This window comes from Hylobates moloch, unplaced genomic scaffold (assembly GCF_009828535.3).
Source record: "Hylobates moloch isolate HMO894 unplaced genomic scaffold, HMol_V3 SCAFFOLD_3, whole genome shotgun sequence".
Lineage (NCBI taxonomy): Eukaryota > Metazoa > Chordata > Mammalia > Primates > Hylobatidae > Hylobates > Hylobates moloch.
The window spans coordinates 97,676,279-97,699,060 of NW_026652278.1; the positions used below are offsets into that span (position 1 = coordinate 97,676,279).

General features: G+C 38.6%; 1 protein-coding gene across 4 annotated transcripts in view; it reads left to right on the top strand.

Annotated features, from left to right (window-relative positions):
- The window catches only part of ODAD2 (outer dynein arm docking complex subunit 2), a 188,147-nt gene that overhangs the window by 24,008 nt on the left and 141,357 nt on the right, over positions 1-22,782 (top strand). For 3 of the 4 annotated variants that reach the window (XM_032171671.2, XM_032171676.2, XM_058436598.1), the window contains 3 exons: positions 3,726-3,931; positions 5,983-6,078; positions 13,277-13,424. In XM_032171671.2, the coding sequence (XP_032027562.1) occupies positions 3,726-3,931; positions 5,983-6,078; positions 13,277-13,424 (450 nt within the window). Of the gene's footprint in view, positions 1-3,725; positions 3,932-5,324; positions 5,497-5,982; positions 6,079-13,276; positions 13,425-22,782 lie in introns of those variants that run through there. The other variant, XM_058436599.1, reaches the window with a different exon arrangement.

The following is a 22,782-nucleotide window of genomic DNA, read 5'->3' on the forward strand; positions in this document are numbered from 1 at the left end:
AATAAAATACCTAGGAACAGAGCTAACCAGAAAGGTGAAAGATCTCTACAGTGAGAATTACAAAACACTACAAAGAAATCAGAGATGACACAAACAAATGGAAAAACATCCGATGCTCATAGATTGAAGAGTAAATATCATTCAAATGGCCATACTGCCCAAATCAATTTATAGATTCAATGCTGTTCCTATCAAATTACTAACAACATTCTTCACAGAATAGAAAAAAACTATTTTAAAATTCATATGTAACCAGAAAAGAATAGCCAAGGCAATCCTAAGCAAAAAAAAAAAAAAAAAAAAAAAAAAAAACCGAAGCTGGAGGTATCACGCTACCCAACTTCAAACTATACCACAGGCCTACAGTAACCAAAACAACACTGTACTGGCATAAAAAGCAGACGCATAGACCAATGAAACAGAATAGAGAGCCCAGAAACAAGGCTGCACACCTACAACCATCTGATTTACAACAAAGCTGACAAAAACAAAGAATGGGGAAAGGACTCCCTATTCAATAAATGGTGCTGGGATAACTGGCTAGCCATATGCAGAAGATTGAAACTGGACCCCTTTCTTATACCATATACAAAAATTAACTCAAGAGGGGTAAAAGACTTAAATGTAAAACTCAAAAGTATAAAAACCCTGGAAGACAACCTAGGCAATACCATTTTTGACATAGAAACTGGCAAAGATTTCATGACGAAGATGCCAAAAGCAATCGCAACAAAAGCAAAGATTGACAAGTGGGATCTAATTAAACATAAGAGCTTCTGCACAGCAAACTGTCAACAGAATAAACAGACAACCTACAGAATGGGAGAAAATATTTGCAAGCTGTGCATCTGACAAAGGTTTAATATCCAGCATCCATAAAGAATGGGTTTACAAGAAAAAAACAAACAACCCCACTAAAAAGTGGTCAAAGGACATGAACAGATACTTTTCAAAAGAAGACATACATGTGGTCAACAAGCATGTGAAAAAAGCTCAATATCACTGATTATTTGAGATACGCAAATCAAAACCATAATGAAATATCATCTTACACCAGTCAGAATGGCTGTTATTAAAAAGTCAAAATATAGCAAATGCTGGTGAAATTGCAGAAAAAAGGGAATACTTATACACTGTTGGTGGGTGTGTAAATTAGTTCAATCATTGTGGAAAACAGTGTGGCAATTCCTGAAGGAGCTAAAAACAGAGCTACCATTTAATCTAGCAACTTCATTACTGGGTGTATACCCAGAGAAATATAAATCATCACATAAAGACACATGCACACATATGTTCATTGCAGCACTATTCGCAGTAGCAAAGAAATCAAATCAACCTAAATGGCCATCAGTGGGAGACTGGATAAAGAAAATGTGATACATATACGCCATGGAATACTACGCAGCCATAAAAAAGAATGTGATCCTGTCCTTTTTAAGAAGAAAACCAATTACCCCCTGTTCCACTTATAAATGGGAGCTAAATGATGAGAACACATGGACACAAAGGGGAACAATAGACCCTGGGGCCTACTTGAGAGTGGAGGGTGGGAGGAGGGAGAAGATCAGAAAAAATAACTATTGGGTACTAGGCTTGGTACCTGAATGATGAAATCATCTGTACAGCAAACCCCTGTGACGTGAGTTTATCTATATAACAAGCCTGCACATGTACCCCTGAACCCAAAATAAATTGTTTTATTTTTGGTACAGTTGGGGTTTTGCCATGTTAGCCAGGCTGGTCTTGAACTCCTGGCTTCAAGTGATCTGGCTGTCTCAGCGTGTGTATGTATGTATGTATGTATGTATGCATGTATGCATGTATTATTTTTAACCATAAGAGTTCATGCTGCAAATTTCTTTATGAGCATTGTATAAATTATGTTCCACGATTTTTGATATATGTTATTTTTATTCAATATATATGAGGAGTTTCTGTAGATCTTTCTTTTACTAATTTCTAGTTCAATTCCAATGTATTAAGATATTTATATGATTTTAGTTACTTTAAGCTTATTAATGTTCATTTTATGGCCCAGTATATGATCTATTTTGGTGATTTTTTCCTTGTACATTTGAGGAGACTGTATTCTGGTGTTAATGAGAGGTGCGTCTTTTAAATGTCAATTAAGTCAAGTTGTCTGATTGTGTTGCTCAGGTCTTCTATATCATTACTGATGTTTTTTTCTGCTCATTTTATTGATTACTGAGAGAGTTTTGAAGTCTACCAATTATGGATTTATCTACTTTTCCTTTTAGCTCTGTGTTTCCTTCATATATTATGAAATTCTGCTGTTTGATGAATAAACGTTTACAATTGTGTGCCAATTGATCCTCTATTAGTATGTGTGCTCCTCTTTGTCCCTGTAAATATTATTTGCTTTGGACTCGATATTGTCTGATGTTAATATGGCCATTCCTGCTTTCTTTTGATTATTGTTTGCATAAACTATTCTTCTCCAGCCTTTTACTTCTGATGTATTTGTATCTTTATATATAAAATAGTTTCTTTAGGCCACAGACAGTTAGGTCTCCTTTTTCATCCAATTTGATGATTTCTCATTTAATTGATGTGTGTAAACACTTTCATTTGATGTAACTACTAATACAGTTAAATTTAAATTTACTATCTTGCTACATGTTTTCTATTTGTTTCGTCTGTTCCTTGTGGTTTTTTTCCTTCCTCTGCCCCTTCTGAATTGAGCTTTTTAAAATGATTCCATTTTATTTATGCTATTGGTTTACTAGTTATATTTCTTACTAAAAGTTTCTTAGCTGCCCTCTGGCTTATGATATATATCTCGAATTTGTCACGTCTCCTTTAAGTAAAATTCTAAAATTCACGAATAGTTTAAGAAACTTACAACAATATACCTTGAATACCCCTCCCTATACTTTGTGTTATTGTTGTCACACATTTTATTTCTACATGTCATAAACTCCTCAAAACGTTGTTACTATTTTTGCTTTAGATAGTCAATTATATTTTAGAATGATTAAAAATAATACACAAAGTCTTGTATATTTATTTTTACCATTTCTGCAGCTTTTAATTTTTTTGCATAGATTCATGTTTCTGGCTGGCATGATATTACTCCTGACTGGATAATTTTATTTAACATTTTTAGCACAGGTCTTCTGGCAGTGAATTCTCTGTTTTTGTTCATCTGTGAAGGTTTTTATTTTGCTTTCATTTTTGAAAGATTTTTGTTTTATTCTTAGTATAGAATTTTGGGTTGACATGGTTTTTTGTTTTTTCCTTTTTAGTGCTTTAAAGATGTTACTCTCTTTTCTTCTGGTTTGCAGTGTTTCTGATGAGAGGTCTCTTAAAATTCTTATGTTCATTCCTCTGTATTTAATATTTCATACCTGTCTACCTTCAAGATGTTCCCTTTATCTTTGGTTCAAGTCATTTAAATACAATGTGTTTTAATCAATAGAGGGTTTTAGTTGAATTTTTTGGTGGTGGTGAGGAATGAGCCGGTCCAGCCCTGCTGTTGTGAGTTGTGCTGCAGCAGAGGTGTGAGTTTAGGAACATCATGTTACTATCCACCTAACTCCAACAGAAGCCTTAGTCTTGATGTTGCCGTTATTTAGCTGTTACTAAGGACCACAAGTTAGATGCATCTGAGACTTCCTTTCCTGAATTTACCACTGGCATTAATCTTCAGAGAACACTAGATAATTCAGATGACATTAAAAATTATTCTCATTTTTTAAATAAAGGGAATTAGCTTCAGTGAAGACCAGCAAAAAGAAAAGGATCAGCTTAGCAAAGCCCCCAAGAAGGAAGAAGCAGCTACCCTCCGCAAAGACATTTCTGGTTCAGACAAGAGGTCACTGGAGAAGAACCAAATTAATTTCGGGAGGAATCAAATGACCAAGAGATGGGAACCAAGCTTAAACTGGAAGACCACTGTTAATTACAAAGAGTATGTAGACATTTGCATTTGTTTTCAGATGCATCTTTAGTAACCATATTAACCTATTTTTTCACAGAACTTCATTTTATTTATTTATTTTATTTTTTTGAGATGGAGTCTTGCTCTGTTGCCCAGGCAGGAGTGCAGTGGTGCAATCTCGACTCGCTGCAACCTCTGCCTCCTGAGTTCAAGTGATCCTCCTGCTTCAGCCTCCTGAGTAGCTGGGATTACAGGCACGTGCCACCACGCATGGCTAATTTTTTATTTTTTGTAATTTTAGTAGAGACAGGGTTATACCATGTTGGCCAGACTGATCTCAAACTCCTGACCTCAAGTGATCTGCCACCTCAGCCTCCCAAAATGCTGGGATTACAGGCATGAGTCACTGCGTCTGGCCAGAACTTTATTTTATAATGGAAAAATACTGAGTAGATATTTACATGTCCCTCCAAGGCACAGGTTGATTCCTTTCTGCTCCTCTTTGTATTCCAAGCAGAAAGATTTGATAGAGTTTGTGTGTGGAGCACTGTGAAGGGAAGAGAAAAACACAATTCACTTTCATATAGTTGGTGAGTCAGGACAAATAATATGCAGAAAAGATGATAAAACACTTGGAGAAGTCCCAGGGGAAGTGTAAAAATCATGCTCGAGACCTGGTTAAGTAAGCACTGGGAAAATGTGGAATGATGAAAATTATATGGAGTTAATCAGGGAAACTGTCATAGAAATAATGTCTAACAGAACTTTTATACTGTGAAAAGGCTAGAGTCTCAAAAATATGAATGGGCCTATATGAAGTGGACACTGGCTTGATGAGTGTATGAAATATACAAAACAAGTGCCATTTAGGACCCTCTATAAACAGGCGTCAAAGCAAAAATTGAGGGCCAATGCTACTTAAATGCTGGGGCAGTCTGAAACACCTAGAGCTTTATTTATTTATTTATTTATTTATTTATTTATTTATTTATTTTATTTATTGAGACAGAGTCTCGCTATCATCCAGGCTGCAGTGGCAGAAACTTGGCTCACTGCAATCTCTGCTTCCCAGATTCAAGTGATTCTCTTGCTTCAGCCTCCCGAGTAGCTGGGATTACAGGTGTGTGACACCATGCCTGGCTAATTTTTATATTTTTAGTAGAGTTGGGGTTTTGCCATGTTGGCCAGGCTAGTCTTGAACTCCTGAGCTCAAGTAATCTGCCCACTTCGGCCTCCCAAAGTGCTGGGATTACAGGTGTGAGCCACTGCACCCAGCCCACTTTTTAAGATTTAACAAATAGTTTACAAGTTGCGGCCTATAGGTGATATTCTGTGTTGTCCCAGTTTTGGGTTAAGAACTGACTCCTGGTTGATCACACAGGGAGCTTCTCCTGCAGGGATTCTGAGAACCACAGGGTGATTGTGTTTTGGAAGCAAACCCAGAGAGCTCTTTGAAGAACGGAGTCCTTGGAGAGGGGAGACACTGGCTCCTCTGATTGATTCTCATCAATTTTGGGGTGTTTGACTTTTGTGGCTCTGTTTCAAAGAGTCAATGTGAAAATGAAAAATGCATGGGCAACTCTGTTAACTGGCAAGTGAGTTTTAAAATACTGCTTTTTCCATATGCTTATTCTTTCAAGCATGAGATTCCTTAGCAGGTATTCAAGGGAGAACACCAAATGCCAAGGACTATGCAAAGCCTGCAAATACCTGGAAAACCAGGTGCAGGCCCTGTTGCAATCTTGGGTGGGGAAGATAAGAAAATAGACAACTATAATTGGGGGCGATACATACCTAGAGTAGAAGGCATCGGGTGCAGGATTCACACCAACAGTGGCAGCCTGTGAAGACCTGTTCCTAGGTGCTGGACAGAAAGTTTCTTCAATATGTAAAACACAGGGCTGTGCTGAAAGAGTGAAAGAGACAGCTCCGAGTGTCAGAATGAGGCTGGAACTCTGTCAGGAACACACATCATTTGAGCACATGGAAATAATGGAGTATATATCTACATTGCCATCTTTTATTTTTTATTAATTAGCATAAAGCAATAAAGCTAATATATTTGTATATTTCTTTTAAAGCAAAGGCTCAGCAAAAGAAATCCAAGAGGACAAGCGCACAGGAAAACTTGAAAAACCAAGACCATCTGTTTCACACGGAAGAGCACAATTACTTCGGTATGTTTCTGGTCAGCATGACAAGTTCCCTAAAGCCACCCTCACACAGTGGGCTACTGAGCATGCAGATTAATGGCATTCTTACTATTAGGGTCCCAAGATGTTTACACTGACGGTTACTGGGAATGTTAGTAAAAGTGGTCACACTGGATTTCTTTAAATACTTTTTCACGATATTATTCTAATGCAGTTACCCAAAATACAGTGATTTACTAGTATTAGTTGACTGTGGGAAAAGAAATGTATTTAATGCAAAGAGCATTGAACTAAGTTTAGGAACACTGGGCTCCTAACTGATGTCTTGCCTCTGAACAATCATGTCCTGGCAAAGTTATGTCATCTGTCTGAGCCTCCCTTTGCTGATCACAAATGACTGCCAATTTTGAAGTGGTCTGTGTTATTGCTAACGAAAACAATTAAAAGTTAAATATGAGGCCAACTAGTAAACTTTTTACTTGATTTTCAGTTTGACAAAAAAAGTGACATGTCTAGAAGATAAGGGTCAGCCACTTTTATTAGCTTCAGAGTGGTGGATATTAGTGCTTTTGTTACAATCTCACAGTTCCTTGAGGCTGCGTTCACTGATTTTTTCAGTTATTTTTTTTCTCTGTGTTGTTCAGATTGAGCCAATTCTGTTGTTCTATCTTCAAGTTTATTTATTTTTTCTTCTGTCCTATTCTTCTGCTAATTTCACTCAGTGAGTTTTTAATTTCACTTACAATTTTTAGTTCCAAAATTTCCGTTTGGTTTTTCTTTTCTATCTTCTCTTTCTTTGCTGAGACTTTCTATTTTTTTCATTTGTTTCAAGCATGTTCATAGTGCTTGTTGAAATATTGTTATGATGGTGGCTTTCATATCTTTGTCAGATAATTCATACATCTTCATCACGTTGATATTGGCATTTTTAAATTGTCTTTTCTCATTTAAGATGAGATCTTCCCCATTCTTGGTATGACAAATAATTTTCAGCTGAAATGTAGACATTTTGGTTATTATGAGATTCTGGATCTTATTTAATTAATTTATTTATTTATTTGAGACAGAGTCTTGTCTGTCACCCAGGCTGGAGTGCAGTGGTGCAATCTTGGCTTACTGCAACCTCCGCCTCCCGAGTTCAAGCAGTTCTTCTGCCTCAGCCTCCTGAGTAGCTGCGATTACAGGCGTGCGCTACCACACCCAGCTAATTTTTTTATTTTTAGTAGATACGGGGTTTTGCCATGTTGGCCAGGCTGGTCTTGAATTCCTGACCTCAAGTGATCTGCCTGCCTCAGCCTCCCAAAGTGCTGGGATTACAAATGTGAGCCACTGCCCCTGGCCTAAATCTTGTATTTTAGAAGGCCTTCTCTGCCACCATATTGGCAGAATGAGGTATGTGTTGCTTCCCCAGGCTGGTGAGGAATTGAAATAGCAGGTTTTCCCATAGGCCTTCATTGACACCTGGGGGGTCAGGCAAGGGAGTCCTCATTATTTCTGGAGGGTAGTGGGAGTTCATGCTCCACCTATGCCTCTGCTGATACCAGCCGGACAGTGTGACGGGGGAGTCCTTGGTTACTTTGTCAGTGGGCTCTATTGACATCACAGTTCGGGGAATGACTTCATTTTTGCCAGTGAGCATCTGACTCTCTGTCAGGGCTTCTCTGAGGCCACCCCAGCAGGTGGGTTGCAGCGCTTTCTTACAGTCTGATAAAGGTCGAGCCCTAGGCTCTTCACTGGGCCTTTGCTGTAAGAGGTAGACTTGGGCCACGCTGTTATGTGTGGTCTTAACTGACATAGATCTTTTGTTGTCTAAACATTTTCTGTCTTATTAGGTTTTCCTTTTCTGGCCCTTTGAATTAGACAGAGCAGGACTTTCTTAGGTCCCTTTTTTGCCTGCACCCCCAGGAGTTTCTGCTTTGCTGGCTTTTCCAGTACCCAGTCTAGGAAGAATGAGACAAAAAGAAAACCCAGGGAATGCACCACTGTGTTGAGCCACAGGTCTTCAGATCCCTAGGTAGTCCTCTTCTTTTTCTCTACCTTTCAGAGTCACCTTATGTTTGTTTTATGTGCAATATCCAGATTTTTAGTTGTGCTTGGTGGGAGAAATAGGGAAAAGTATCTCTACTTCATCTTTCCTGAAACAGATATTGGGCCGAAAGTATTTCAATTTTTAGTGAGTTAGAGAGCTTCAGGGTAATAGATAAGGTAAAGTTTTAATGTATCTAAGCAACAGCTATTACTCAGTGATAAAAATGAAAGGTTCTCTGTGTCTAATCTTGCCTAAGTGGATAGAATTCTGTGGTAGAGAAGTATTTCTTAAGGTGGAGTTTGTAGATCAATTCAGCATTGACGTTTGCTTCTTTTTACCTCCTGAATATGCAGTTGCCATGGGACAGGATTGAAAGAAATCATATCCAGTAGGAAAAGCATTTTAAAGTTAGCTATCAAAGGATTCATCAATTGGAAAAAAAAAAGGACAGCTTTTCTTTGGGGCGCTGCTTTTTAAAATGGGATTGTGGAGTGATTGGGTAGACCTAATTCACTCTGCCCTCAACTCCAGGACCTTGTTAGACTAAGGGAAGGTGAATTTAGGCTTTCCCCAAAGAATTTAGGCTTATTCTGCTATATGCTTCAATCTGGAATCTTTGAGTTAAGTTTAAGTCACTTCTTGAGTAGACCAGATCTACTGGAAACTTCACTCAGGTGGCTCATTAAATGGGAACAGATGCTTCAATTCAGGCTTTCCCTCTTCCAGGGTCCAGAGAGCATAATCATAGTGTTTTACACACAAATTGGCTTTTGGAAGTACAAAAACTGGGGGCTCTCTGTGCCAAAAAAACTGTAAGAAATTAAGAGAATAATGGAATCTTACAAATTAATAAAATTTAAAAATTGCCTATCCTCTTCCTATGCTCCAAAATGGAATAGACTAGAAAAGACTTTTATGGACGAGAAACCACTGGGAGTTGAAGAGAGCAGAGGAGGGAGAGAAACAAAGAAAATGAGAATGAATTGATGTGAGCATGAAGGCTTAAATGGACTAGTCCTTGCCCATGAGCTTAATGTTGAGTTAGAAACTTCTAGAGCGATGAGGAATAAAGTGTACCTTCTCGTAAGTCTTTTTATAATTACAGCACAATGATCGTGATTCCACTAATTCAATTTTTGTAAATCCAAGTTAAACATCTGCAGACGGCCCGTTTTCAGCCCTGGTTGATTTCACTCCAGGTTTGCACTGTGTAGGGTGTTAATAACCCTTTTATGGATTACTGGGGACCCAGATACATTTTCTAAAGATTAATGGGAACCCAGAATGAATACACTACTACAGGGGGTGGCAGGCAGGATTCTTGGGTTCCTCTTACCCATGGACACTACTCTAAATGCAAACTCGAATGAGTCCTGTCTCCTCCTGGACTCTTCTCCGTATCTTGCTCTGCAATATCTCAAATGAATCATTCTTCCACTTTGCTCTTTCTTCTACATTTTTTCCTTGGCCCCCCTTATACTACAAGGAAATGAATTTCCTTATATCCTCACCCTATGCACCAAAGCTTCCATGCTCTCCTTTCTTGCATTTATTGAAACTTTTCCATGACAGCAGCGATTCTCCTTCAGATCTTCTTTTCCCAGGCCCTGTGTAACCACAGGGCATGGGGACCATAGGCAGAAATCTCCTCTTTATTGCTTCAAACTACCTTACTCCAGATTAGACCTCCTTTCCTATGAGGCTAATATAACCCTCTGTCTTTCCTGGTTGCTGTTTGCTATGGATCCATTATCACTGACGATTTTGACATTGACTGACTATCACTTTCATCCTACGTCCCATCATCATCTTGAAAAACCTGAAACCCCAAGAGGAAAACCAGTACCAAATCTTGGCCTATGCACTCCCTGGTTTCAGTCTCACTGACTGTTGCCTCCTCTCCATCAAGCTGCTGCTACTGCCACTTCCTGGAATTATCACCAGAAGTACCCTTCTTCCAAAATCTTAACCTAGACTGAAGTCATTTGTTCATTCACTTATTCATACTTTCTTTAATTTATTAATTCTTCTAGCAAATATTTATTGAGTGCCTTCCTTGTGCTAGGGGAGACAGTATAAAAGACAGAAATGGTCCTTGCCTTCATGGAACTTACTAAGACAATACAAGAAAACACAGAAATAAAAATTTTCTGATGGTGACCAAAGTGGACAAGGTACTGAGCTACAAAATAATAGGAACTTAGATAATTACTCATAGACCACAGATTTGATTCTGTTCTTGCTGAAGATCAAGGTAAAGACAAAAACCTAACCCGTTACTTAATTTATGTGGTCCCTAAGATGAAAACAGATCAGATCTTCAAAAACAAAACCACAGCTTTTCCTTGGAGTTTAAGAAAGATACCGAAAGACAGCATTCTTCAGTAGTGTTCCCTTGATACCTGGCAGCCAACAGGCCCTCCATGCACGTTTGGTGAATGGACACGCATGATAATACAGAACTATCTAACACATATTTCACACTATGCCAGGCATTGTTATAAGCTTTTTACATACTAATTGCTATTATCATCCCCAATTTTCAGGTGAGGAAACCAAGGCACACGTAAGTTAAAAGACTACCCCAGCTCATCTAGGAACCAAGATGAACAGCTCCCATTACAACTAGGTGTTTTAGCACAGCCACTTCACTAACCATGGAGTTTTGTTCAAGTTATTATTATTATTAATATTACAGAGTCTTGCTCTGTCATCCAGGCTGGAGTGCAGTAGCACGATCTTGCCTCATTGCAACCTCTGCCTTCCAGGTTCAAGTGCTTCTCCTACCTCAGCCTTCCAAGTAACTGGGACAAGAGGCACACGCCACCACACCCAGCTAATTTTTGTATTTTTAGTAGAGACAGGGTTTCACCATGTTGGCTAGGCTGGTCTCAAACTCCCAACTTCAGGCAATCCACTCACCTCGGCTTCCCAAAGTGCTGGGATTACTGGCGTGAAACACCATGCCCGGCCCAAATTATTTTTAACTCATTGTCTCTATAATGAGAGTAATGACAACCTCATAGATTGTTGAGAGAATTAAAATGAGACATTTAACCCACAGTCTGTTGTCCTGAACTCTTGTGGCCAAATGCATGGGGTTCTAAAAAACTCACTTCAAAAAAGGGTAATGAAATGCATATATATTATATGATAACCTCTATTGGAGTGTGAGCCAATACCCTATAATCAAAAACATGAGCATTTCTGTAGTGAAACATGAATATTCACACTGAGTGGGAGGAATAAAGACCATAAATAGTCTAGTATCAATTCATATAAGGCCTTAGCAACAAGTTAAGTCCAGTTGGGGGGAAAAATAGTTTTCAGAGCGTTTTGGATTTCAGAGTTAGAGGAAAAGTATTGTGGACTTGTGTGTTCTATTATGGTCATTAACTTTGTGACTTTGATATTTAAGGACATCTTAATATGTGTTGGGCAAAAGTCATATTTTAAGTAATTTTGGATCCTTCAGAGTGAATGATTTCTTTTCTCCTCTTAATTTCTCTGATATTTCCTTGCTTGTAGAATGGGGATAATAGAGCCTGTTTTGCAAGGTGGTTGTGAGGTTTAGAAATAATGAATATAAAGTGCCTGGGACAGGCCGGGCACAGTGGCTCATGCCTGTAATACCAGCACTTTGGGAGGCCGAGACGGGAGGATCACGAGGTCAAGAGTTCGAGACCAGCCTGGCCAACATGGTGAAAACCCCGTCACTACTAAAAATACAAAAATTAGCCAGATGTGGTGGCGCATGCCTGTAAGTCCAGCTACTCAGGAGGCTGAGGCAGGAGAATCACTTGAAACCGGCAGGCGGAGGTTGCAGTGAACCAAGATCACGCCACTGCACTCCAGCCTGGGCGACAGAGTGAGATCTCGTCTAAAAAAGAAAAAAAGTACCCAGGGCAAAATAGCCAAAACTGGTGGCTGCTGTTGGTATTATTTAATATTAAAATTAGCTAGAAGATTTAAAAGTTTGCTTCTGTCCTGTGAGATGAGGAATATGTGGGAAACAATATCAGGATCAATATCCTGGGTTCAGCACCTCTCCACATGTGAGTGATGGATGAGTAGTTCCTGAGACATCATTGTGGGCTTGGTGACCCAATGGCAGTAACCTGGCATTCCTGTGGTGGGAGGTGGAGACAAGCTGGTGTGATGAGTGTGCATGTGCATGAGGGACCTCTGCAGGGACATAGGGTATATACTGGATTCCAGAAGGCTCTTGTAATGCTGTTGTCCATGCATCAAACCATAGAATGTGGTGTACTTCTGTGGAACTCAACACTTTGCATAGTAATACCTCTCAGAGTTGGTGGTTAACTCTTTGGTCCTGAACCTGATTATGTTCATGTCATTGCTGTTCTTTGGCACCTTGTGCCCTTGCAAGTACTTCAGTGTAGGCATTATGGAGGGATGTACTGAATATTGGCTCTCTTTGGTAAAAGAGACTCTTTCACTTTAGGGCCTTGCGGCACTGCCCAGTTGAACTTACTGGAATAATAGAAATAGTCAATATCTGAGCTGTCCAGTGTGGTAACCATGAGGCACGTGGGCCATTGAGCACTTGAAATGTGGCTAGTGTGATTGGAGAACCGGATTTTTAATTTTCTTTACTTTTAGTTAAATAAATAAGTTCAAATACCTATAAATATAGATGACCACATGCAATGAGTGGCAGTCTTATTGAAAAGCGCAGCCTTAGGACATTTACTGAATACCCTTGTTTATTTCTCACTGTTTTCTTTATTATGATTATTGTACCCGGAGCAATTGCACCTGTGATAGAGACAGGTTTATTCACCTCATGGAGCTCCTTTTTATTTTTACGTTTTGAGACAAGGTCTTGCTCTGTCTCCCAGGCTGGAGTGCAGTGGTATGATAATGTAATAATGGTTTACTGCAGCTCAAACTCCTGGGCTCAAGCGATCCTCCTGCGTCAAGCCTCCTGAGTAGCTGAGATTACAGGCATGCACCACCATGTCTGGCTAATTAAGTATGTTTTTTGTAGAGACAGAGCCTTGCTATGTTGTCCAGGCTGGTGTTGAACTCTTGGCCTTAAGTAATCCTCCCACCTCAGCCTCCCAAAGCACTGGGATTATAGGCTTGAGCCACTGCACCTGGCCTCATGTGGATCTTAATAGATCTCCACACTATAGCTTACATGTGTATGTGTGTTGTTATTGTTCTTAGGAAGAGTGCTGAAAAGATAGAGGAAATTGTTAGTGATAGCTCCTCAGAAAGTGAGGAAGATGAAGAACCACCTGACCATCGTCAGGAAGCAAGTGCAGATTTGCCATCAGAATATTGGCAAATTCAGAAGCTGGTGAAATATTTAAAGGTAAGAAAGGCCTATGGTCGTGTGTTTGCAATGTTCATTTAAAATACTTTCCCAAAGATGTATATGCTGCTTCCAAGTTTACTTTATGTTTCTTTCAAATAAGAGTAGTAAGCATTCCTGTTGTTTTGTCTAAGTTGGTGCAGGGCAAGGTCTTATTACCCTGAGGATGCAAGATTCATCCTCATGGAGCAACCAGGCTGCCTGGTACCAACCCTCTCTCCTGGCTGGGCAGTGGGCATGGTAAACAGCCGACACTGAGCCTTGCTGCCATTTTATGATTTGTAGTATGGTGTGGAAGAAATAACATGGATTTTTAAAGCTGGACTTTGGTTAAACTCCAGGCTGTTTCACTTACTAGCAACGTAGCTGTTGAAATGTTACAGTTTTGAGCCCTAATTTTCTCAACCCATAGAATAAAATTAATATACCTGTACTATAGGACTATTATAAAGTTTAATAAAACACACTTGAACCATAGCATGGTTCCTAAGGCATTGTGGGTGCTTATAGTGTGGATTGGTTCATTTTCATTTCTCTCACATCAGATAGCATATATGAGAATATTTTACATAATAATTGGCCCACGTAATGTATTTAAGTATTTGAATTTGCAGGAGGGCAAGGGGAATGGCTCACCAAAACCCAGATTAATATTCATTTCTGATGTCAGACAGCAAGTATTGATGATATCTAGGCCTTGTGTAAAGCCGACGTCCAGAAGTATTTGTGAAAAAGTATTTGACTTAACTCATGGTTTCTTTCTGCTTTTCCATGTGTTTGGTTAAATCAACCAAGAGCATTTGCCAGTGGCTTTGCTTGATTTAATCATTGCGCAATGTAAACATTTATCAAAATATCACATTGTACCCCATAAAAATATACAATTATTCTTTGTCAATTAAAAATAAATAATATTTTGGCCAGGCGCGGTGGCTCACACCTATAATCCCAGCACTTTGGGAGGCCAAGGAGGGTGGATCATCTGAGGTCAGGAGTTCGAGACCAGCCTGGCCAACATGGTGAAACTCTGTCTCTACTAAAAATACAAAAAAAATTAGCCAGGCGTGGTGGCGCATGCCTGTAATCCCAACTACTCGGGATGCTGAGGCAGGAGAATTGCTTGAACCCAGGAGGTGGAGGTTGCAGCGAGCCAAGATCATGCCATTGCACTCCAGCCTGGGAGGTAAGAGCAAAACTCCATCTCAAAATAATAATAATAATAATAATAATAATAAATAAATAAATAAATAATATTTTCATATTTCAAAAAGGAAATGAGCTTATACGAAACAAGCCCTAATGCTCAACTTGGAGATCCTTTTGGCAGGCTCCTAATGATTTGACCAACATCAATGCAAAATGAAAAATATGTTTTTAGTCTGGACTGTCTGTCATGAAACAAACAAACAAACAAATATTTTGTGAGTTTTAAAATTTCATTTTAAGCGTGACACTTTATAAATATTAAATATTTTGTGGCATCTGTCAATTTTTAAAATGGTTTTTATTTGGCATTTATTTTGTGTTAATGTTTCTCTCATTTAGTGTTTTGTATTATGAAATTTCTATATCAGGTGCACATTGGTTTTACATGTTGTTGCAATATAATTATGTCACATATTCTGGCTCGTAATAATAATAAATCATGCATTTATTACATAAGTTTTTTTTTTCAGAAAACCTCTGAAATTTTTAGCATAACTCTACCACAAAAAATGATTCACTGTTTATTATGATAGAAATGATTCACTATTATTATAGGCATTCATTATTATTTAAAGACATGTAAATGAAATGTTAGGAAAAATACAGAATAATATAATTTTGGGAACTCATGAAAATTCCTAGGAATTTTGGTTGCATATTCCTGAATCTTGAAGATTAACCTGTCGGGAATTTGGAAACACTAGCATGGAGCACAGGCTAGATTCAGGCCACACGCTCCTGCACTCCCCTTTGGCAGGAGTATTTGTGCACAAACCACATAGTTCAACACAGCAGTCCAGAATGACACGCACGGTGACCATGTCCAGCTTTGGGACATTTAGGCCACGCTTGCAACAGTGCCTCTGCATCTTTACTGAACCACAGAGCCTCCTGTGATTACCTCTCCTGGACTCCTAAAAAGCATGTCATCTGGAGGGAAAAAAAATAACCGGCAGTGGAGAACTTTGCCAACACCACTCTCTCTGAGGTGGGCAGCTCTAGATGGGGCCATTGGGGCTTAGCCTGCCTTCCTTCCTTCCTTCCTTCCTTCGTTTCTTCCTTCCCTTTCCTTTCCTTTCTTTCTTTCCCTCTTTCTTCCTCCCCTCCTCGCCTCGCCTCGCCTCCCCTCCGCTCCCCTCCTCTCCCCTCCCCTCTCCTCTCCTCTCCTCTCCGCTTTCCTTTTCTCTTTCCCAGGCTGATCTTGAACTCCTGGCCTCACGCAATATTCCCGCATTGGCCTCCCAAATTGCTGGAATTACAGGCATGAGCCTCTACGCCCGTCCAAGACATAGTCTTTCAGAAGATGAATTAAGAGAGTCCTGAGTTTTTCCCAAGAGTCCTGGTCCATTGTCTTTATTTCATTAGCAAAAGGAAACAAGAGTCAAAATGGCAGAAACAAAAGATGGACCAGGAAGCAGAATACCAGAGTAATTAGAAGCATGATCTTTGACGTTGGAAAGACCAGTTGAGTTGAAATTCTGCCGCTTACTCAGTGGCCTTGAGTGAGTTGACTAACCCCTCTAAGCTTCAGTTTCCTCATTGGTGAAGCTGGAAAAATAAAAGTTCTCTTATATTAGGATTATTAAGAATATTAAATGAAGTATAACACGTGTAAAGTGCTTAGCACAAAGTACTTAGTAACTGTTGGCAATAATAATCATTTTTATTGCTTATTATTATTGTAGAAAATGTGTGGCATGGAGACTGAACTGACTCATGCAGGTGGCCTTCAACTTTTACTTTCAGTTCTCTAGCAATCAATAAAAGGAGGGAAATAGAGTGAGTTAATACAGGGAGGGAAAGTCTCTCAACATCTTAAAATAAAAACAAACCAGTTGCCAGTGAGTATAACTGATCCTGGTGCTAAGAGCAGAAAGAATTTTCTCCCTTAGGATTTAATGGGGCAGGCACGGAGTGAGAGAGTGAACAGCCTCAATAATATCCTCCCAGTGAACATGGCAAAGAGAGTTTCTCATAATAGCCTAATTACTGGATAACTGTCTTGAGTTTTTCAACTATTTAGGATAAGTCCATGTAGCTTTAGGCCAAAAAGAGATGCACTATTTCTGTCCCAGTACAGCTAAAGAAAACATATATTGATGAAGTGCTACTTAAATTTGCACAATAAATTCATCAATAAATCATGTGCAAATGTGATACTCTTGGCCAGACAGTAAATTGCTTGGAATTCTTATAGTTCCCACAGGTAAATATTCTTCACATAGCCAATAAAAGGAAAAGTATATCTATAAATGATTTCAAGGTTTTTGACACAGATAAATATTTTATATGGAGACACAAAATGATATTAAAAGTCTATGAAATGCAAAATTGAATGTCTCTAGGTAATCTCCAAATAAATACACCTGACACTTTAATTTATGAAATTATGGCTTAAATGTAGATTTAAGCTAGCAGAGAAATATTCATGTTGACCTGACTTTCTATTTACCATTTTCCAAGTAGAGTAATGTCTGTGATTGTTGGGAAAAAAAAAAAGATTTAACGAGCTCATTAATACCCAAACAGGTCAATGAACTATAGCTTATTCTTCCTCCAGAGCTATGAGCTCATATCTTGGCACATAAATAGAGTTTGTATTTAATTATTTGGTTTGACATATGTTAATTTCAACCTGCAAGTTTTATATATGTAGATATTCTTTTCATCTGGATTTTTTGAACACAATTTGATTTTTAAATTAATGAATGTATCACATTTTTACTCACCAACCTTCCAGCTTCTTTTCTTGCCCATAGCTGATGATGCTATACCCTAATTCTAAAGGAAGCAATGAACCCCCTTTTCAGCTACCTTACTGATAAGCACTTGTGTTCTGCCTTCTGCCATCCTGATGGTTCAGGTTGTCTGTCTTAATACCTACTTCTTGAGTAGAGAGACCACATTAAATTTGTTGCTGTATCTTGCAGGGCATCTTGCTAATGTGCACAAGCTCGCCTCCCCACCTCTGCCCTGATGGTGTGAAGGGGAGAGGGCAAGGTTCCTTAGTGGCAGGGCATTGCTGTTCTTCACTCTGAGCCCCCTGAAAGCAGTTCTTCCTGCCTCTGAGCCTGTCTTTCCTTCTGCTGTTGACTTCTTTCCCACTTTTCTTGCATCCCTCTCTCTTCCTTTTCCTGCCGTCTTTCTTGTAGACATACTAGTTGATTGCTGTATTTGCTGACTTTATATGGATATTATTTTTTCCTCTGGCCAAAATTGTTTTCAAATCTTGCAAGGAAAATGTCTTGCTTTTGATCACTTCCAGCGATTAAAGGAGATGGTTTGTTAATGTCTCTGTGCTCCATACTAAATCTATGAGTCTCTCTAAAACTTCAGTGAAATCGTGCTCATTTCTAAATAAAGTAGGTGGAGAGCCCTTTTGTGAAATAGGAGAAGGGATCTAGGATATTTTGTTTGGAAATGTGGAAATAAATATTAGTTACAAGTAGTATATGTTATAAATTCATGCAAATGGATATTCTTCAGTAGAGTGGGGTAAAATGTTGAAGGGTCATAATTATAAGTAGATTTGCATTTTATACACATTATAATGAAAAAGAATTTGTGGACCCAAGGTCAAAAACACATTGAAATCCATTTCAATGTGGATTGAAGGTGGAGTGGGTATGGTTTTAACCCTATAGGATCAGTAAATCCAATAAAACATTGAGAAGACTAGAATAATGCTGAGGACGTGGTTGGTTGGTCGGCTTTTTGGTAGTTTAGAGGCATGTCAGAGGCTGGGCCTAGAATTATGCTTTCTTTCCCTTGAAGATATTTCCTAGAGCTGTCACTACAGGATAAGATGCCTGTATTATCCAGGCACCAGCTCTAGGTTCAACAAGGGTTATATTGGCAAGCACAGCTGGATATCTGCCCATACTCTGAAATGCTTCATCCAGCCAGTCTTATTCCTGAGTACTTGCTGCAATGATGGAGGCCTCTAGGGCTCATTCCCAGGGCCATTTCTCCACGTGTACCTCCTCCCTGTGGGATGCCAGCTTCTGTACCTGGGATTTTGATCAGAGTCCAGGTGGGAAAGTGGGGAAAGGGATGATGAAAGCATTGATTTGGAAAGATGAATCCACCAGCAGGTGGTATGCCAAGTGAATCTAATGGGAAGGGATGAGAAGACAGTGACAATGAGGTTACATTGGTAGAAAGGATGGCCATTACCACACATTCATCCTTGCCCCTGACCCACGATGGGTTGGTGAGGGGTAGCCTAAGCCTAATTTGTTCATCCTGTATCATCAAATTCATCAAACGCTGGCGCTGATTTCACCTTTCACATGAGCCGGATTGCTTGCCATGCTTCTGCTCTGTAACCACAAATTGAGCATTTTCAGGCCACCAGATGCCTGGTGGATCCCAGCTTAGCAGTGGTCAATACTCTATTCCAGAGTGACATCTAAAAGACATTCACATCAGAAATGCCACTGGGCTGCCAGCTTCAGAAGGGACTCCCAGAGCTCTCTCCCTGGCAGGTTTTGGGTTTCTTCTCTGGAGGTGGATTCTTGGCAAGGACATTTTTCAAACTTGAAAACCTTTGTTAAAGACTGCATTTGTGAGGCTCAGTTCCTTAATGATCTTACGTAAACTGATTAAACACACACACACACACACACACACACACCTCTTAATTGGTTAAAGAATTCTTTCGAGTGGTAATTGGAAGTTGTATGAGTTTTTGTTGTAGGAATTTGATGTACTTTGCAATCAATTACAGTTAATTAAATTCCTTTCCCATTACTTGAGTTTTGGGTATGGAGTGGCAGGTAGTTTGATCCTTGTTTCATTGGTGGAAAAGCTGAGAAATTCTTTGCTCCAGGCCACACAGAAGGCAGCTGCGGGCCGGGACTGAGTCCAGGCTTCTATCTTTATTGCCCATTGCCTGGTTGTTCGGTTCCACTGTCAAGAAATTCAGGACCCAGGAGGCCTGCAGAACTTGCTGTTGTATCTTCCTGTCTTTTCTCTTGTTTGGATTTCTTCATTCGAGTGAGAGTCAACAAGGAGCCCTTCCCATAAAGGAACTCAGTATTCATGTTTGGAAGGCCATATTAGACTGTGCTCTTTTGCTGAGATTTTACTTAAAAAAATGGAAAAGAATGTGATGGCACAGAGTTATTCTTGTTAAAAAGAGTATTTCAAAAATGGAAAACGATGGTCACTGTTCATCCACTCAAATCAACTCCAGTAGTTAGAAAGGCAAATGAGTACCATGTTCCTGAGAAACATTCTTTAAGTTAGTACATGTGTTGCTACATTGATGTGGGTTGACTTTCTTTAAAAAGTCAGTGACAAATGAATAGGACAACTTTTGTGACTATTTTTTTAAATTGCTTGTTTGAAATCATAACATATTTAAATTCCATTAGCTAAAAAAAGTCTACTCAGAATCTGCATTTATGCTTTCATAAATATTGTAGTGTAAGAAGTAAATCCATTTTAAGTATTTGGATTACTGGTAATGTGTGTTACTTGTATGCTTATGTTGCCCACAAAAGAATTTGTCGTCTTTTATTTTTGTTATAAAGGAGATTGTGGAACAAATGGAGAGGCTCCTCTCCATCTTTCCCAAAGGGGAATCTGTATTTAAATTTTTGAGCTTTAAACTTTCCTTGCCTCTTGGCAGTCAAAAATAAATATGTGTGGAGAAAAAGCAGAGTAAAGACAATTAGATCAGTATGATGATACAGTGCTACTGACTCATAATAGTTTATATGACCACTAGCTAGCACTATGCTACCACATCAACTTAACAACTGAAACATGACAATATTAAAAATCTCAGGGGAGTTCCCTGAAGCTTTAACTCATTCATTCATTCATTCATTCACTCATGTGTTTATTCATGAACGTGTGCTATGAGCCAGCACAGCTAGAGCATGATATGATACACATACCCATCTAGTTATTTATAAGATTTTTGATTGGAATGAACTGTGATACCTAAGGCAGCTTTATGTAGTAGATCTTTTCGGGGGAATTTCTTGCCCCATGTTTTTGCAACAACAATTATTTTTGTTCCTTAAAATATGCTTTTCCCCTAAAATTCATTTGAGAAAGCTAAGTAGATTGGAGAAGAGTAGTGGTGCTGGCTGGTTCCCAGTTTCTATAATGTGCTAGGCTACTTTGCTTTCTGTTTTAAAAACACACACTCATGGCCTGTTACAGAGGCTGCATGCTGAAGAATTTTTAAATACATGAGTTAAGGAGTGAATAAAAGGCACCAGATTTGGTATAAATGATTTTTCACTTTACATCTTTATATGGATCTATTGTCATCATTATTTAAAATTGCATATTTGCAGGAAAAATATTAAACTCCATGTCCCTTTTTGGTCCATTGGCCTTTGAGATTTCTGTCGGAGGGCTATGGTTCTTCCCAGCTGTTGCTCCCGGGGTGAGTCTGGTTGTTGGCTGCTGACGTTTCTGTGACACAGGGCATAGCAGAAGCATGTGGTATTCTTCCCCTGTTTCCCTTACTCCCTTCTGTGTTTAAAATCTTTAAATATTATACAAATAGCACACTCAGATATGCTCAATGTGAAACTTCAAGCCATGCAAAGTGAAAGCCCCTTCTAGATGTTTCTCTGTTTATATACATATATAATTTATATACATAAATGAAATCCTACTATTTATTATTCTACATTTTGCTTTTTATATTTAATATTCTGTCTTGGTGATCTTTCATATCTGCCTCACTCCTTTTAATTACTACCTAGTATTTCATTAATGGTATATATCATTAAGTTATTGAACAATTGCCTCATTGATAACATTTAAGTTGTCCCTCAAATCAGTTTTTGTTACTGCAAACAATACTGTAGCTAATATTTTTACACATTCTTTGGATATATACATTATTTCTATAGGATGGATTCTTTGAAATGGAATTGCTTGGGTCAAAGAGAATGCACGTTTACATTTTCGTTAGCACTAATAGGGAGTTCTATACACATGCCAAGATATTTATAAGATTTTTGATTGGAATGAACTGTGATAGCTAAGGCAGTTTTATGTAACTGTTCAATGGGTATAAAATTTCATTTATGAAAGATGAATAAGTTCTAGATATCTGCTGTACAACATAGTACCTATAGTTAACAATATATATTGTGCACTTAAAACATTTAAGAAGTAGATCTCATATTAAGTGTTCTTACCACAAGAAAGGCAGAGACAAAGGACGTGTTTTCAGGTGATGGATATATTTATTACTTTCATTGTAGTAATGATTTCACAGGTGTTGGATATATATGCATATACCCAAACTCTTCAAATTGTATACATTAAAGATGTGCAGTTTTTATATCAATTATATGTCAATAAAGCTGTTTAAAACAAAGAGAAAAATAATATACGCACACTACAATTTGAGAAGACTTGCATTAAAAAATTTTCAATTTAAAGAGAAATAATGAAGAGTAATAAAACAAACGGTTTATGTAAAAAAAAGTTTCATAGCTCCTTATAGAAAGCAAATATCAATTTACACTCTACCAGTAACATACCAATAGTTTTCAACCTTGGACCTTCAACCTCAGAGTGAAATTAGCCAGGGCTGTTAAACGATGGAGCAAATAAACAAAAGACCCTGATGCCTGGGTACCATTTTTGGAAGTTTTGATTGAATTGGTTCAGGCAGGAGTCTAGGCATTGATAGACTTTTAAATCTCCCCGTGGTAATAAAACTGTTCATCTACAATGAGAACACATGGACAGAGGGAGGGGAACAACACACACCGGGGCCTGTCAGGGGAGGTGGCCAAGGGGAGGGGGCGAGCGTGAGGAGAGATAGCTAATGCATGTGGGGCTGAAAATCTAGGTGATGGGTTGATAGGTGCAGCAAACCACATGGCACACGTTTACCTATGTAACAAACCTGCATGTTCTACACATGTATCCTGGAACTTAAAAAAAAAAAAAAAAAAAAAAAATTAAAAGAAGTTGTTAATATAGGATTGGAATCCATTGTTGTAAATTCTCATCGATGTGTAGTCTTTGTGTTATTTTTTATTTTGGCCAATTCTCATAGGGGGAAATGTATCTTGTTTGAATTTTCATATTTCTAGTTACTAGTGAGGTTGACAATTTTTTTGTATGTCAAATAGCCATTGTATTATGTCCTTTGCCTATTTTTCTG